The 17850-nt window shown below is 42.8% G+C and overlaps 1 protein-coding gene across 1 annotated transcript in view; it reads right to left on the bottom strand.

Annotated features, from left to right (window-relative positions):
• Positions 1-425: 425 nt before the first annotated feature.
• The window catches only part of SYNDIG1 (synapse differentiation inducing 1), a 65250-nt gene continuing 47825 nt past the window's right edge, over positions 426-17850 (bottom strand). Inside the window, exon 3 of the mRNA XM_023761712.1 lies at positions 426-881. Coding sequence (XP_023617480.1) covers positions 723-881 — 159 coding nt within the window. The 3' untranslated portion in view covers positions 426-722. The remainder of the gene's footprint in view (positions 882-17850) is intronic.

Raw genomic sequence — 17850 nt, 5'->3', positions numbered from 1 at the left:
CCTGCTCCTCCCACTCTACATCAATGAGGCCCAGGTTGCAGATTGCTGTGTGGTGACTGCTAAGTTTGGACATGACAAGGGAGGCTGGATGAGCCTAGGCTGGGGGGGGGGGGGGCGGGGGGCGGAGACTGGGCCTGGGGACAGGTCCCACACTGTTCTGACTTGACATTCTTAGGCTGCACCCATTGAAGACCAGGGAGAGCAGGGTTCCTGCCAACAGCTTTGTCTGTCTTTCTGATCAGCCCTGTTTCCTTTCCATGGGGAAGGAAATGACATAGGAGTCAAGCAGGACAACAGACAGAAGAGTGACACGTCCCCGGCCTTCTGCCTATTGCACCATATCCCATAAAAAATAAACACAGTTTTACTATTTGTATATTGCTAGTGCTATGGCTTTCCAGGCCCTGGCAGGCTGCCGAGAGAGCTGCACTGCCGCTAGTTCACCAGAACCCATCCAGACAGCCTCGGGGTAAGCATCTTTGGAGCTTCCACTTGGAAGGGTTAGCAGTGCCCATCTGTCTCCTGTTCTACAACGTGTTGTGAAAATAAAGGGTAAAAGCAAAACAAATCGATGAGTAGAAAATTTCAGGGTGTTATGGAGTTGTTTGGCAATAATTTATACTACACAGCGTCACACAGGTGTTTCTCCCCTGCTAGCCCTGCTCGCTCTGCGTGGGCACAACACTGGCCCCGAGTTCTTCTCCTTCGTGCACGGAGGAAGCTCATAGGTGATTGTTCTTGGAGAGGTAGGCAATGAGGGCCACGGCCACGCCCACGTAGATGCCAGTTCCGATGGTGATGGAGAGCACAGCCAGGAACAGGGCCCGCCGAGAGCTGGTGCTGGCATGGTGGAAGTCCCCCTTGGCCACGGCTTTATTGGTCTGCAGAGTTGAAAAGAAAGGAGGGGGAAGAAAAAGAAAGTCAAGAGGAGCAAGTCAGGACAGATGAAGAGCTTGCGTGGCTCACTTCGGGCTCCCTTCCAACCTTGAACCTGACTGGTTCCAGGGAGCGAGGACTCGCCCAGGGGAACTGTGCCTGCTCTGAGCTGGGGAGAGCAGTTCTCTGGAACTGGCAAAAAAGGAATGGGGGACAGATGCTTATGACTGCATCTCCACTGCAAGGCACTCAAAGTATAAAGAAAAAAGAGCCTCAAGCAAACACCCATGGTCAGCAGTAGCCCAGCTGAGCACCATAAATGTGGGGCCCAGGGTCTCGGGCACCAGTACGCCAGGGATGAATAGCTACCACACCTCCAGTGCCCTGCTTTCTACCCAATAATGCCATTTCCTTTCATCTGAATAACACTAAATTGTCTAAAATATGTTCACACTTAATTTAATCTTTATAGCATAGGAGGAGTGTGGGGAAGGGTATTATGGTTCTCATTTCCTAGAAAAGACTGTGGCATGAGATTATTAAATTGACCGCAGGATACTTGAGACTCTACTCTTCAGCTGGTGGCCCTGGAATCATGCTTTCCTTTCCGTCTCCCTTCCTTGCACAGCTAGACTTGTTACAAGTAAGAGCAATAGCTAGACATCTGGTTGCTCAGTTACATAACATGGTGTTAGTTTAATTAGATTCATTTCTTATGATCGTGAGGTGGCAGGAACGTGGTTTTGGATGTTGAAGCTGATTTGGTATTTTTTGGTAGACCCACATATTCCCTCTCACCCCTTCCTTTCAGAAGGAAGGTTTCTGGCCTGGTCTCATTTCCATGTGTCACCAGTGGTATTTCTGCATTGTGTAGGCAGGTATAGGAGTCAGTATAATTTTCACTCAAATTGAAAACACCAAGGCCTTTGCAATGGACCACAAAGGGTGAAACTCCAAGAGGACTCACTAAATGAATTTCCATTCTCTGTGGTCCAGACCCCATCTGATGAGGTCTGCATCCCTGTGTCAGGTTGAGAAGGGACTTGTGTCTGCTTCATGGCTGCCCTCTCTTTCCCCTAATTTCTGGATCGTGAAGGCCAGTTTGTACGTCCTCCTCCCTTAATTTTTTGGCTTGGAAGTGAGCTGGGGATCTAACCACCAACGACTTCTAATGAAGCAGGGCTAAGGAAATGCAAAATGGGAAGTCTCCTAGGGCAGTAGTAATTAAGTCTTGATTAGCTGAGTTTCATTTTCTAGCAGTACTCCTACCCTCCAAGGTCCTAGAACATAATTCACTGTCACTGCCCATCTTCAGCCCAGCAGCCATCCTCCGTAAGGATGTCATTTGCTGCTATCTCTGCCATTAGCCCCTTCCTTGTCGCCATCCGCCCACGGCTCTGCTGCCGGAGCAGTACATACAGAGAGGAAGGCAAGGTGGACACTCTGCATTCCTTACCCCTGGACTCAGGCTCCTGGAGGGAATTCCTGTGTCTCAGAGGACTATCCCAGGAGAGTTCGCACATTTTAGCAGTGCCCTCTCACCCCCCTTTTCTGTTTCATTGATCTCCATGCCTGTTCTTATGCCAGTGTCAGGCTGTTTTGATTACAATGCTCTTGTAGGATACTTTGATATCGAGTAGTGTGATATATCCAACTTTATTCTTTTTCAAGATTGCTGCGGCTATTCAGAATCTTTTTTGGTTCCATATACATTTTTGGGATATTTGTTCTAGATCTGTGAAATATGCCATTGGCATTTTAAGAGGAACTGTGTTGAATCTATAGATTGCTCTGTGGACTGTGGACATTTTAATGTTAATTCTTCCCATCGATGAACACGGTATATGCTTCCACTTATTTGTATCTTCCTCAATTTCTTTCTTCCATGTCCTATAATTTCCCGAGTACAGGTTTTTGTTTTTTTTTACCTCAGTTAAATTTATTCCTAAGTACCTTATATTTTTTGTTGCAATAGTAAATGGGATTGTTTTCTTAGATCTTCTTTCTGATAGTTCATTATTAGTGTATAAAAATACACTGATTTCTGATTATTAATTTTATATCCTCCTACTTTGCCAAATTCATTTATTAGATCTATCCCCACTTACCTGGTTGTAAGGATGCTTAGAAAACCCAATTTTTAAATTCAAGAGCAAAAGTAAAACATTAGTGCTAAAGCTCATGAAAACAACAGATTTTCTTGAGTAATGTATTATTTAAACTGAGAAAATGAAAATCGTATAAACAGAGCACACAACAAGCATAGGAGTTCTTTGTCTAAAATCTCTACCACCAGAACCATGATGCATTTTCCAGCAGCAGTTGCTGAAGAGGTAAGACTTCTCTATCCCCTGTCTGTCCCTGCCCACCATGCCTCACTCCAAAGTGGCAGGCACCAAGGTTGGCAAGCTGGGAGGAGGAGAAGAGAGACCATACCCCTCCTTCCCAGTGTGCAGGCACGCCATTGGCAACTACTTTTTTTAAAAATATATATTTTATTGATTTTTTACAGAGAGGAAGGGAGAGGGATAGAGAGTTAGAAACATCAATGAGAAAGAAACATTGATCAGCTGCCTCCTGCACACTCCCTGCTAGGGATGTGCCCACAACCCAGGTACATGCCCTTGACCGGAATGGAACCTGGGACCCTTCAGTCCGCAGGCCGACGCTCTATCCACTGAGCCAAAATGGTTAGGGCGGCAACTACGTTTTAAAAGAACTGTGCTATATACCAACCCCCAGAATGGCTCAAATGGAAAAGTGACCCAGTACAAAATGTCAGCAACAATATGGAAAAACCAAAATTGTCATTCACTCCTGGTAAGAGTGTATTAGTACATTTGTATCACTACTTGGGGAAACTTCAGTACTTCTTATAGTTGAACATGTAGCTACATTATACAACTATTCCCTTGCTGGTAAATACTCTACAGAAATTATCCCTATGTTCACCAAAAGACACTGACAAGGATGTTCACAGCAATATTCATCATAGTAGCCCCCAGATGGAAAATCAGTCAAATGTCCAATAACAGTAAAAAGAACAAATAATAATGGTACCCCAACATGGAAATGAAATCAATCTCAGGAACATAATGTTGACCAGAAGAAGTCTAACACACGGTGCTATACACATAAAGCACAACATAGGCCAAAATAATCTATGCTATTTGTTGGCAAAGAAGTCAGGTTAGTGGATATCTATGGGGAAGGTCAATAATTGGAAGAAAGCATTGTTTAAAAAATATAATTTTGCACCCCAAGATAATTTTAGAAATGATTCTAGCAAGAATTAAGTGAACAGATAAGAAGCATCAATTAAGAATAGAGAAACTCATTTTATGAAACTATAGAAGAAAAGGAATGAGATGCTAATTTCCTTATAAACAGATGTAAATGCGGTTCATCAAGGTATGCCCCAGACTTTCATTTCCAGGCTGCTCTGTCGAGGCCCTTGTATTTGCAGTGGCGTTTTCATTCCTCATCAGCATTTGAATTCCGGACTCATCTCACCATGGTGTGGATGCTGAGGCCTGTTCGGCTCTGCTGAGTGCCTGGAAGGAGTTGGCAATCTAAGTGTGGGCATGAGGCAATGCTCTGCACGACAGGAGGGGTGCTTGCTGCTTCTCAGGGAATACAGGAGGCAGGGGCTGGGGGTGGCGAGAAAGGCCAAGGTGACTGAGGCTGGACAGAGCCTGCCCAGGTGAGTGCTGTGGAGGAGCTCTCTGTGATTGGTGGAGATGTTTCATGTCTGTGCTGTCCAGGCCACTAGCTGCCTGTGGCTATTAAACACATGTGCTATAGGGTCATGAGAAAACATGGCAGAAGGTCCCACAGGGAAGAGACGTGAGGGAGAAGGAACCCAGTGCTGCAGTGAACCAAAAAAGAAGGCAAAATGCCTAAAACTGAGGTCCAAGGAGTCTACCGGGCTGTGCACTACATGTGGGGCGCCCCCCAGGCCCCTGGGAAACTGTCACACACGCCTGCCTTGTGAGGATTGTGTGTGAGCTTATTTTACCGCCCACCAATTTGGTTGAGTGTCTGGTTGAGACAGTGAAAGATCTGTAAGAGGAAGGAAACAGGTGACCCACGACAAGGGAAAGCCCCTTGGATTTGCAGATAACTTGGGGAGGCCTTTGGTCTTCTGCATGGCCTGGCATGAGCTTACCTGTATTTGGGGTGCATACAGGGCTCCTTTACATTTAGAATTGGGAGATGCACTGACCCCGGCCATCGTGACCCTGAGGCAAGGACTTCTGAACAGAACTCGCTCCCCTCGTATGTGACCATCTCCCCTTCTCAAGCCAGCCCAGAGCTGCTCTGAGGGGCCTGGCTCAGTCTCTCTCAGATGGACCAGGAACCTTGGGCTAACGTTTCTCTTAGCTCTGGATTCAGTTTCCCATGGCTTTTGGCCAAAGTCTTCATTTATGTGTGAGTTTGGAAAACACCCACTATTTTTTAAAAATATATATATTTTTATTGATTTCAGAGAGGAAGGGAAAGGGAGAGAGAGATAGAAACATCAATGACGAGAATCATTGATTGGCTGCCTCCTGCACACCCCTACTGGAGATCGAGCTCACAACCTGGGCATGTGCTCTTGACCAGAATCAAACCTGGGACCCTTCAGTCCGCAGGCCAACACTCTACCCACTAAGCCAAACCGGCTAAGGCAGAAAACACCCACTATTGTTTGAGGTTTTGGATAAATGATTTTCCCCTGAGATATGTCCCTGCTGTTTTGTTTTTCTTGTACACTTATTCTAGGGATAAGGTTGGATGTTTCCAGGTTCCATTAAATCCAGAGATATATTCTCTCTGCTCCTGTCCAGCACTCGGGTCCAGGCACAGCCAGGAGGGCCTTAACAGAAAAGCCCGTGCTGGACCCCAGTCTCTGAGATGTTGATGGGCTCCCCAAGACACTCGTTGCCTCTGCAACCTTCCCTTCAGAAATGTATAGCACACTGGGGGCTTGGGGGCTCATTTCCCTCCAGTACCCATCTCTGGCTGGCTGGTTTACATTTCTCTGCATTATCGCAACGTTTGTTTCCAGTATTTATTACCGCCTAACATTCGCCATGCATTCACCAGGCACTCGGAGACTCAGTGTTATATTGTGTATAACAAGATAATGTAGACTTACTACACCTCGAGGATGAAAAACCTCTCAGACGCAGGTGGTTTCACACACAAGCCACAACACACACGTTTCTTTCCTTACATGAGTTTAATTCCAGGTGTATTTCCATGCACCCCCACCCCCACTGCTCCTTTGAAGCAACTCTTCTGTTTTAAGCCAGTAAAAATGTATCTGTTGTTAGTTAGGTCTGAAGGGCAGAAAGGGTATCAGTGACAAAACAAAGGTACCAACCGTGTCTGGGTAACTGGTTTCCCTGGATTTGAGTCCCGGCCTCCACAGAGCCACCCCACCTGTCCCTGGTTTGGATCGCTGCACTCAGAGGGAGGGGACTTCCCACAGAGATGTCTGCGCAGCTCCTTTCATGAAGGTCACCCCTTCTGTGGATCTTATTTTACAGGGACCACAGCATCATAAACATAACAACATAAGTATAAATGGAACAACAGTTACTGTGCCCGGCTCATGCAGGACACCTGAGCTACTAGTATCTCTCCATCTCCACGTGAGATTAGAGAAATCTCAAAGCCTTTAAAGCCACTCAGCTCAGGAGTGGCCTTCCCAATGGGCCTTAAGCAGTTTCACGCTCTTGCACTCTCTCACATGCTAAGCTCTGGTCCCAACCAGAGAGAAGCCTGCCTTGGTTTCCCACACACTCAGGTTTTCTCAGCTGTGAGAGGAGGGCTGGGAGGCTGGGACTCCTCCAGCGAGGGCCCAGAAAACCTAAGCCATCCAAGCAAAATGGGAACCCCTGGAGGAGGGTTAAGGGGCGCCTCTGCTCAGCCCTGCCCCCTGGTGCCCTCCCACTGCCACCTCCCCCCATTCAGGCTGGTGGTTAAGACTCAGCTTGCCATCCACATTCTCAAATACCCTCTCTCTACTCTCCTCCCCGGTGCTGCCCCATGGCGCTCAGGTTGGTAGGAGTAACAATGATAATAAGAACTTCTACTATTGAATCCGAATTATAGACAACATCAGAGGGCCTAAAAGTTGCTATCTTCATTTATTAAATTTGAACAGCTGAAAATGGCCAGACATTTGTATACTGGCTTTCCCTGTGTCCTTCATATTTTTTTAAACATTTGTTTGCATAAACATACACACATACTAAGTATAAGACTCATAGAGAAAGTGCACAACTTATAAATTCATAAATACACAGCTTGGTGAATTTTTACAATGTGCACATAGCCACGTAACCATCATTTGGACCAAGAACAGAACAGTATGGCCACTTGAAAGCCTTTCACTGCCCCTTCACTGTCACTCTTCTCCAGCAATAAACACTGTCCTGATTTAGCCTGGATCAGTGATTTTGTGCTATAGCAGGCACACAGGTGAGCTGCAAGATTCTTTAAAATTTGCAATACCTGACTATTTAGTCAGGGGCACTGACTTCTTTTCCCTTAGGTTGTCAAATTAAAAAATGACAACAGCTAACAAAACAACAGCCGTCCGGTGTAAATGAATCAAAACTATACCTATTTTTTGGTCAGATAGGCAAAAACATATTTTTTGGCGGGCCGCAGAATTTTAGTAATTAGTTTATGTGTGCCATGAGGTAAAAATGGTTGAAAATAGCTGGCCTAGGTTGTGTGGCCTGCTTTGGAATTTCTTATAACAGGTCCTACAGTATAAAAACTGGCTTCCTTCGTTCTGTGAGATTCATCCCTAGCATGTAATTACACACCATTTATCCTCTAGTGTCCTGCTGCATGAATATACTGTGATTTATTTGTCCACTCTCCTGTGCAAAGGCATCTGGGTAGTTTCCAGTTTTTGGCTATTATGAATAGGGCTGCTATGAAAATAAATATTCCAGCACATTTTTATGATCATCTATACTTATTTCTGTTGGGTATACAGCTAAGAATAGCACTACTAGTAATAGGGTATGTATATATTCAGTTCATAAAATAGTTTTTATAATCATAGTAATCGATGAATGCAGGGTTTTATAAAATACATGGTACAAAAGGTTTCTAAACTCAACCATCAACAGCGGTGTCACAAATACTTCTGTACCTCCAAGGCCTTTTTCAAAAGACAAGTGATGAACTTTTCAGTGGATCTGTCTGTTATGTATTAAATTCTTAAAAGGTTATACTTTTTATTTCTTAATTTATCAACTTATCAACTATTTATCACTGACCACCTATTGTGGTTCTTTCTTACAAAACTTCTCTGCCCCTGCTCCCACCTCCCATTTGTCACCTATTCCCTTCCCTCATCCTCTTAATGCATTTAGTTAATTCTTTATCTGAGTAAGCCAAGCACACTGGCGTTGCTTCTTCTCTTGTAGCCTTGATTACTGTAGTTTCTCATGTTATGGAATTGTTCATTTTCTTTACCACACTCACCAATAGCCTCTCCATACATTTTTTTCATTATATGATCAAACGTGTCAGATTACCTATACATTTTTTTTCTTATTTTCCTGGAGACCACACTCCTGGGATCTGCTATCCTTCTGCTTCAGTTTAATAGGATTGCTCTTTGATGCCATCCCTTTCATTGTATTTTGAGATTTTCTTTTGCTTTTCCTCTAAGTTAACATTTTTGTTTCCTCAGGTCTTTTCTGAGGAAGACATCCCTGCAGTACATGCTACTGAAAACCCCTGAGAACTCTTAGTGTGTGGATGATATGTTTGTAAGATTTTGCCTATCTATAAATGACCATATATTACCACTGCCACCACCGCCTCCACCACCACCACCATCACCACCACCACCACCACCCCTCCCACACTTGATTGATGGTTTGGCTAGGTATAGAATTCCACATTGGATATCATTTTCTCTCAGATTTCTGAAGACATTCATTCATAGTTTTCCCATTTTCAATCCTGTCTAAAGGTCTAGAATCCTCCTTATACCCCACTCACTATTAAAACCTGCTTCTTCTCTCTAGAAGCTTTTAGGAATCCCCTATTTATGTCCCAGATTCTGAAATGTTGATTTGAAAGGCCTTGATATTAAATCTCTGAATTAATCCTTCAATTGTCTCCTTTTTTTGTACTACTGTCCATCTCTGGCCTTTTGTTAATATTTTATGGGAGATCTCCGCAACTGTTGAAAAGTATTTTTCTACTTCCTGCATTGTCTCTTTATTTGTCCCTTCTCTTACCCTCACCCATAAATTCAGTTCTCATTTTTCAGGTTAGAGGCATTCTCAAATGTCAGGCAATCACTGGTGGCTACTTGACATTTAAGAGCACCAAAGGCCAACTAGATGCTATATGTGCTACTGAGATGTTCTATATACCTACATTTCCAAAAGGTGCTATTTTTGTTTCTTGTTGGTCCATGTCCATTCTCTTTTTCTTTCATAGTTTTATGATTTTTATTTTAACATTTTAAACACAATCCTATATAATAAAAGGCTAATATGCAAATTGACCAAACCATGGAACGAACGGTCACTATGACATGCAGTGACCACCAGGGGGCAGACGCTCAACACAGGAGCTGCCCCCTGGTGGTCAGTGTGCTCCCACAGGTGGAGCACCACTCAGCCAGAAGCCGGGCTCACAGCTGGCTAGTGCAGCAGCTAAAGTGGGGGTCTCTCCCGCCTCTGCATCTATTGGACATCCCCCGAAGGCTCCCGGACTGTGAGAGGGCACAGGTCGGGCTGAGGGACACCCCCCCACCTGAGTGCACCAATTCTGTGCACCCGGCCTCTAGTTTAAATATAAATTAATTTCAGTAAAGTCATAAGTTAGGTTCAAGTGTACTCATTTTTGATCCTTTGCCACTTGTGTAGTAGTGTTGCCTACTCACTACTTTAAGGAATTTTGATGGACTCTTGATGGGGAAAGTTTATAAACCAATTGACTCATAATCTCTTGCTCCCTCATATTTTTGATTAAGAGAGATGTTTGTGACATTTTGGTGTGCTCTTTTCCTACACAACTAGTTCAGCCTGTTGCCACGTCTCTAAGATAATATTTGGGACATGACCCTGGTGGGCATCAATGCTTACAGTTGGCCTCTTTGCAGGAACGCAAGGCAGGTAAATTCAAGAATGCTGGCCTTATGAGTCAACATATATGAACAAATAAAAAGAAGATACATCAATCAGAAAACATTAATGAAAAATAAAAGGATGAAGAAAACGACAAGAAATTGCTTGGTACACTGGCAAGCTCGCATAGCTCACCGGCCTTGGTGGCAAGACATGAGTTTTAAGAAGTACGAGATGTATTGCAGTTTCAAGGAACACAGATTTGTTTTCATGTTATAAAACAGTCAATTTAAATATTTACCACAAAACAATAACAGCTGCCTGCAGCACCTTAAGGAACTCTAATCCCAGCTATGTAGGTTAACATTTGGAATTCTGGGACTCAATGTTTAAGTGAACAGTAGGACTGCTTCCTTACCTGGAATATTTGTACAACATACAGAGTTGAATCTTCTACAATTTAAGTAAAAGAAAAACAAGTATGGAAATGGCGCTGCCCAAGCCATTTGTGTTCTTTGATTCCATGATGCTGTCCTGACACAATGCAGCGCTGGGTGGTACCCAAATGCAGGCGATCAGATTGGAGACACACCGTTGGACATGTTTTTTGTGGGCTGAGAATGGAGAGTGAAATGTGGCCAGGACACAGCACAGATCGGAAGAACAGTTTATTTCTAGCGCAGCTGGCAAACTTGCAGCTTTCAGTTTATAAACCTGCTATTTCTTGGAAGGTAGGCATAGCATTCTGCTTGTTTGCATGCTACTTCATAGATGGTTTACAGTCTGTGAGGTCCCTTTCAGAACAACCTTAAGAATTGGTCAGGCTGCCATGTGATAGATGAGAAAATGGAGGCTGGGAAAGACTCAAGGACGCAGTCAGCAAAGGTTTGAAAGTGGAACTCGTGTTTCTTAATCATACCCAGCACTCTTTCTGTTCTGTTCTACCTGTTCTGGTTTGGTGGGCAACTGCGACCATGAGGCCTAGCTGACAATGGGGAGCTGTGCTTGGTTGCCCTTTTATGCCCACGAGATTCCCAATTACTATCTATCCATTATCATGGAATATGCCAAAGGTGAGTATATACCACAGGGAGGAATGACTACTTATTTTTAAGTTACAGTTGTGTTTGCATTTTCTATTTTAATTGTTTCCTGTTTCAAAAACAGTATTTTTACTATTATTACTGGTGCTTATTTGCAAAAGGCACCAGGTCCTACATTCTGGCAAGATAATAAATTGGCTGACATGGGAGATCCCTCCTTCTGGGAAGATAAAAAGCCATGAAGCCCAAGGGGAATGCACTTTAGGAGAGAGATCTGGGGTCCATGTCTGGGTTTCTAACACTTTTGACGGTAGGAAGCCCCTGGTGTTTGGCCAGGGAAGATTCTCATATACAAATCCCATAGCTTCAAAGAGTGTCCCTTTATGAAAGTGAAGTATGGTAGCTACCATCTATAGTTTAACTCTAACCCTGCTGTTTGGCTTAACAATAGAAAAGTTACTTTGATTTTCTGAATTGTATAAATCATCCCATTCGATTGAATGCCTTATTGATTGTAACGTGACTATCCCATTGATTGTGATCTTACTGGTTTTAGAAAGCAAATTCCTCTGTACCTGGGAACCAGGACAGCACAATTATCCCAAGACCTGAGGGTTCCAGATAATGTTTCCCTGTCAACTCAATGGTCCCAAGACCCGAGGGCTCTAGATGTGTTTCTGTCAACTCAGTGGTCCCAAGACCCAAAACTATAAATATTCTTTGTAGATAACTAATCAGCTCAATCTCACTTCTGTAACTGCTTTGTGCAAACCAGGGTCCTCATTCCAAACCCTGGGATGTAATCAATACCTTTGTGATTTTTGCCTATATAAGTCTGGTTTTGCCACCATCTTACTGCTATGAGATTTGGGAATGTCCCCTCATAGTCCCGGATTGCAATAAATGTGACTCTTTAATTCGACTTCTTGAGGCGTCCTTCTGTGATTCACGGGGTACATTACAACAAAAGGAGCTAGAAACTTCTTTCTGCGGCTTGAGAAATCAGAGGGTAAGTTTTGTGTCTGTCCTGGACCCTGAACATACACTCAAAACCTAAGGGCCAGGCTAAACATAGGTGCCAGCCCTGAATCTTTATATAGGCACAGAGCAGAAGCCCTGCTAACAAATTAAAATATATATGGATTCAGGACTTAAGCCATGGAAAACACAAAGATGTTCTCTAAGGACAATGACAGTTTTGCAAGCTAGAGCTCATAAGTTTCCATCGGGGATGGGCGGGTGGGAGGGAATTAATCTTGGCTCTTGGCTCTAGATAAAACCACAATAGAAAATTATAAACTACATAGTGTGTGTGTGTGTGTGTGTGTGTGTGTGTGTGCAGAATACAATACATAAGAGGGTGGTTGGCAGATAGATCTCCCAAAACAGAACTATTAATTCAAGAATTAAATGACTCCAAAACAATTCATTTTTCATCTCTATCACAACTCAAAAAGATTAAAGTAATTAAGAGAATTTAAGTGATTAAGAAGGAATAGAAATCCACAGTGAAAGAACAAGAGACTATATTTTTAAAAAGTGCAAAGTTGGAAAATCCACAGCTAGATTTTTAGAATTGAAAAGTATAGAGTACTCGATATAAAAATAAAGACAATTTAAGGGTCAAATAGCAGACTAACTAGATGCAGCTGAAGAGAGAATCTATCTGCTAGATGATATTTAGAAGGGAATCGGCTAGGTATGCACAGAAAGATACAGAGATGAAAAATAGGTGATTTAGCACATAAAAGGTCCAATATACAACCAATAGGAATTACAGAGGAGAGAGAGGGGAACTAATGAGGTCACAGCAATAGTTAGAGGTGGGAATTGTCCAAATTGATGACAGATACGCATCATCAGATTGCAGGTGTTCACTGAATTCTGAGCAGAACAAATAGAACTGAATAAACATAAAGACACACCATGGTGGAACTGAAGAGAATGGATTGAAAGAATCAACAAAAGGCTTATTCTAGAACATTCACGTTCCCCCTTTACTGTTTTACCTTTAAGCATATCATTGATACCCATAGCTTTGATTACCACCTATATATAGTGACCTTCTGGTCTTATAACTCTAGCCCAGATGCATATATACCACTTGATATGTTTATTTGGATATCTCAAAAATAAACTCAAATCCAGTGCTCAAGGCCAACCTTGTCATCCTTCCTGCTGGCCATTGTCCCCCTCAACCACCACCATCATCACTGCCAGTCTTCCTCATGACCTGCTTTTCCAGTCTTCTCTCAGGACACTGGGTTTTGCCTAAAAGCCCCGAAACAAAATTCCTTTTGTTTCACTGCTTTAATCTTTGACAATGCCAGCTTCTATTCCCTCTCCTTCACTCTAGCTAATTTGGAAGAGGAATGGAGTTCATTTTTAAAACATGCACCACATGCTTTCCCTTCTCTCTTCTTAAAACAGCCCCTCAGTAGCTTCTCATCCTTAAAGGGCTCCCAAGACCTGCATGGTCTGGTCCTTTCTGCCTCTCTCTCTGTCTTATTCTCTTCCGTCCAGCCTCCCTGGTCACTTCTCCCTGTGCCCTACCTTTAGCCTTCTTTGCCCTTATCTGCCTTCACAACAGGACATCTTCTGATTGAACACAAGCCCTCAGTCACAAGGAAATTTTGCCTGACTCCCAATTTGGTCACACTCCTCTAAAACATGCTTTCCTGCAACTGTGACCCTTCATCTATGCCATTTATGACATTAATGTTCAGCTCACCTGCAAAAAATGTTCAGCTCCCCACTAGACTATAAGCTCCAAGGCAACAGAGACCACTTTCTTGTTAACTTTTTTATCTTCAACATTTAACACAGCAACTTGCACATTAATGGCATTAATAGTATTCCTTTAATGAAGGACTTTCATAGGTTCTTAGTTTATAATTATATCCAAAATACGTGAGTGAACCAGTACCTTTTCTTTTTATTTCTTTTTTATAAATATATTTGATTGCTTTTAAAGAGGAAGGGAGAGAGAGATAGAAACATCAATGGTGAGAGAGAATCATTGATTGGCTGCCTCCTGCACGCCCCCACTGGGGATTGAGCCGACAACCGGGGCATGTGCCCTTGACCGGAATCAAACCTTCAGTCCGCAGGCTAATGCTGAATCAGTACCTTTTCCAACATGAACTCAAACACCATGCTGACTTGTGAAGACAGCAATGATGCATCTTGCAGACATAGGCCTCCGCCAGCTGTTAACATCACAATGTTTATTGTTGAAAGTGAGTCTGGCTCAAGTGGCTTGGCCTCTGTGTGGCTGTGCTCAGCTTGCACACTCATTTATGACATTTATCTCTCCCTCTTATGACAGCTTGCTTAGCAGAGAGCGGGGTGTGTATGTCCTAAAATCACTTTGCATCTGCTGCCAGCAAGTAGCCATGCTGGTCCTCATTTTGGGCTCACTCCTGACCATCTGGCCTTTTCCTGAGGAACCTGACTGCCTTCGGGTTGGCTGCAGTCTGCCAGCTGGGGGTGTGCACTTTCCAATTATACTCCCTCGGGATTCAGTCATTTGTTTTATTTTCCTGCTGCAAGAATTCCTGACCTGAAGAAACCCCAAATGTGTGATGGTGACATAGTGAGAAAGAGAAAGTTGGGCCTCAGAACTTATTGTTGAATCAAGTGGAATGAAGGTGAGGTAACATAATAATTGCTAGTAAAACTAAGGAAGCTTCAAACCAAAATACAATAAAATATCTAGGATTTGAATTATCAAAAGGACAAAGAAATTCATTGCTGGATTGAAAGGAAGCATTAGCCAGGGTGGTTATACCCACCATCAGAAGGCAATTACATGGATTCCTACAAATGACTGGGTTTTGTTGACTTTGGATTCCTAATTTTGAACTCAGAGCCAAACCCCTATATAAAGCTCTTAAAGGAAATGACAACAAACTATTAAACTGGACTGCAGAATGCTTTAAGGCAGCGGTTCTCAACCTATGGGTCGCGACCTCTTTGGGGGTCGAACGACCCTTTCACAGGGGTCGCCTAAGACCATTGGAAAACACATATATAATTACATATTGTTTTTGTGATTAATCACTATGCTTTAATTATGTTCAATTTGTTACAATGAAATTGGGGGTCACCACAACATGAGGAACTGTATTAAAGGGTCGTGGCATTAGGAAGGTTGAGAACCACTGCTTTAAGGCATTCCATGCCACTTAGGAGACACTTGTAACAGCTCCAGCACTTGGTCTCTGGGACATTAGAAAGCCATTTGATCTTTTTGTGCACAATATCAGTTTGAGTCTTGGAACACTAACTCAAAATTTAGAAGCCAGAAGACCAGTACCTTACTTTTCTAAACAGTTAAACAACTGCAATTCAAGGATGGCCAGTTTGCCTCTGGGCTGTGGCCTCAAACTGTGACCTTTTACAGGAGGCTGAAAAATCTATCCTGAGACAGCCTACCATTGTGCACACTCCACATTGTGTGTTGCCTGTACTTGAACAAAAGGATGCTGGCTAAATACCAGGTCATATTATTTGACAACCAGAATGTTAAATTAAAGGTGGTATCTACTCTACCCCCAGTATGACAGGAGAACATGTTCAAGGCTGTATACAAATAATCGAAGAAGTCTATTCTAGCAGACCTGACCTGGCCTTTCAGTCTTTAGAAACTCCAGACATGGAGATGTTTATTGATGGAAGAGATTCATGGCTGGGGGGTTAAGTCCCAGATATTTGGAAACTCCCCAGTTCTCTTCCTGTGGTTGCTTTCTACTTTAATTCCTATGTGGTATAAAATGTTTTTTTTCCCTATTCTTTTCTGATTTAAGGATTGTGTTGTGGCTCAGGATATGGTCTATCTTGGTGAATGCTCCATGTGCACTTCAGAAGAATAAGTATTCTGCTGTTGTTTGTTGGCATGTTCTTTTAATGTATCAGTCAAGTTGATTGATAGTGCAATATATCAAGTAAAGATATCTCTATCTTCATTGATTGTCTATCTACTTGATCTATACTGACAGAGTGTTGATGTTGCCAACTATATATCTACTTCTTTCATTTCTATTAGTTTTTCCCTCATATTTTGACTCTCTGTAGTTAGGTGCATACACATTTAGGATTACTTCTCTTTGGAAAATTGACCCATTATTATTATGCAATGAGCCTCTTTATTCATGATAACTACCTTTCTTCCGAGGTAGGTTTTTTTGACATTAATATCAATACTACAGCTTTGTGTTGGCATAGTATATCTTTCTTCATATCCTAACTTTTAATCTATCTGGGTATTTATATATAGGTTTCTTTAACTGTTCACAGTATATAATTTATATTTCAATAGCATATAATTGGGTCTCTTTTTTAAACAAGTCTGACAACCTCTGTTTTTTTTTTAATTGAGTATTTAGACCACTTACATGTAAATTATTATTATTAATATAATTGAACTAATATTTACCAACTTTATATATTTGTTGTATTTTTTTCTTCTTTTAGCCTTCTCTGGTTTTAATTGGGCAATTTATATGATTCCATTTTTATTCCCTCTATTAACTTATTATGTATACTTCTTTTTAAAAATATATATTTCAGTGGAGGTCCAGGATCTACAGTAGCATTTTTGACTAGCCTAAGACTACTTCCAATAACACCTAATGTCTCAGTTGTAGTTCATACCTTATGACAGAATATTCCCAAATCCTGTTGTTCCTCTGATATTATTGTCACTTTTCATTTTTTTACATATGCTATAATCACACAATGAAGTGTTACTATTTCTTTAAACCAAGCATGTCAAACTCGCGGCCTGTGGGCCCCATGTGGCCACAACAAATATCTGCCAATATAATGGTATGTAGGAAAGTTTTAATAAAAATTTCATAACTTAATTTTTACAATATCCTGTTATACATAACTAGAGGCCCAGTGCACGAATTCGTGCATGGGTGAGGTCCAGCCAGCCCACCCCGATCGGCTGGGGCCGGGCCGGTTGGGGGGAAGGGCCTTGGACAGTTGGCTGGTCGGCCCCGCCCCCTGGTCAAACTTCCAGGCAAGGGGACAATTTGCATATTAGCCTTTTATTATATAGGATTATTAATAACAAACTACAATGTTCGCTAATGACTGATTACTATAATCATATTGCATTCCTTTCCCTTATGCATCTTATGCACAGATGCGCCATTTCTCTTCGCTAATACTAGGAGCAAATATTTTAGCAGCCAATTGCCATGCCATTAGTCTTGGACTGACTTGTTTGGTGTGCACAACAGGAAATATTTTGCTTTTGGAGGACAAGAAAAATAGGTTTATTTGCATTATGCTTATTAATTTGTGTAGTTATTCAGTGTCTGGTAAGTTAATGTTCAAGAAAAAATATTAATTTTTATTAAAATGTTCTATTATTTTATGTTAACTAGAGGCCCAGTGCACACAAATTTGTGCACTCGGGGGGGTCCCTCAGCCTGGCCTGTGTCCTCTCGCAGTCTGGGACCCCTCGGGGGATGTCCACCTGCTGGCTTAGGCCTGCTCCCTAGGGGATTGGGCCTAAGCTGGCAGTCAGACATCCCTCTGGCAGCCTGGGAGCCCTCAGGGGATGTCCACTTGCCAGCGGGTAGCAGGCCTAAGCTGCAGTCGGACATCCTTAGCACTGCTGAGGAGGCGGGAGAGACTCCCGCCACCACCGCTGTGCTGGCAGCCGTCAGCCTGGCTTGTGGCTGAGCAGAGCTCCCCCTGTGGGAGCACACTGACCACCAGGGGGCAGCTCCTGCATTGAGCGTCTGCCCCCTGGAGGTCAGTGTGTGTCAGTGATCAGTCATTCCCAGTCGTTCTGCTGGTAGGGTCAATTTTGC

The sequence above is a fragment of the Myotis lucifugus genome, unplaced genomic scaffold (assembly GCF_000147115.1).
Source record: "Myotis lucifugus unplaced genomic scaffold, Myoluc2.0 scaffold_214, whole genome shotgun sequence".
Taxonomy (NCBI): domain Eukaryota; kingdom Metazoa; phylum Chordata; class Mammalia; order Chiroptera; family Vespertilionidae; genus Myotis; species Myotis lucifugus.
The sequence above is the reverse complement of the archived record's forward strand: the minus strand, read 5'-3'. Positions and strand labels throughout refer to the sequence as shown.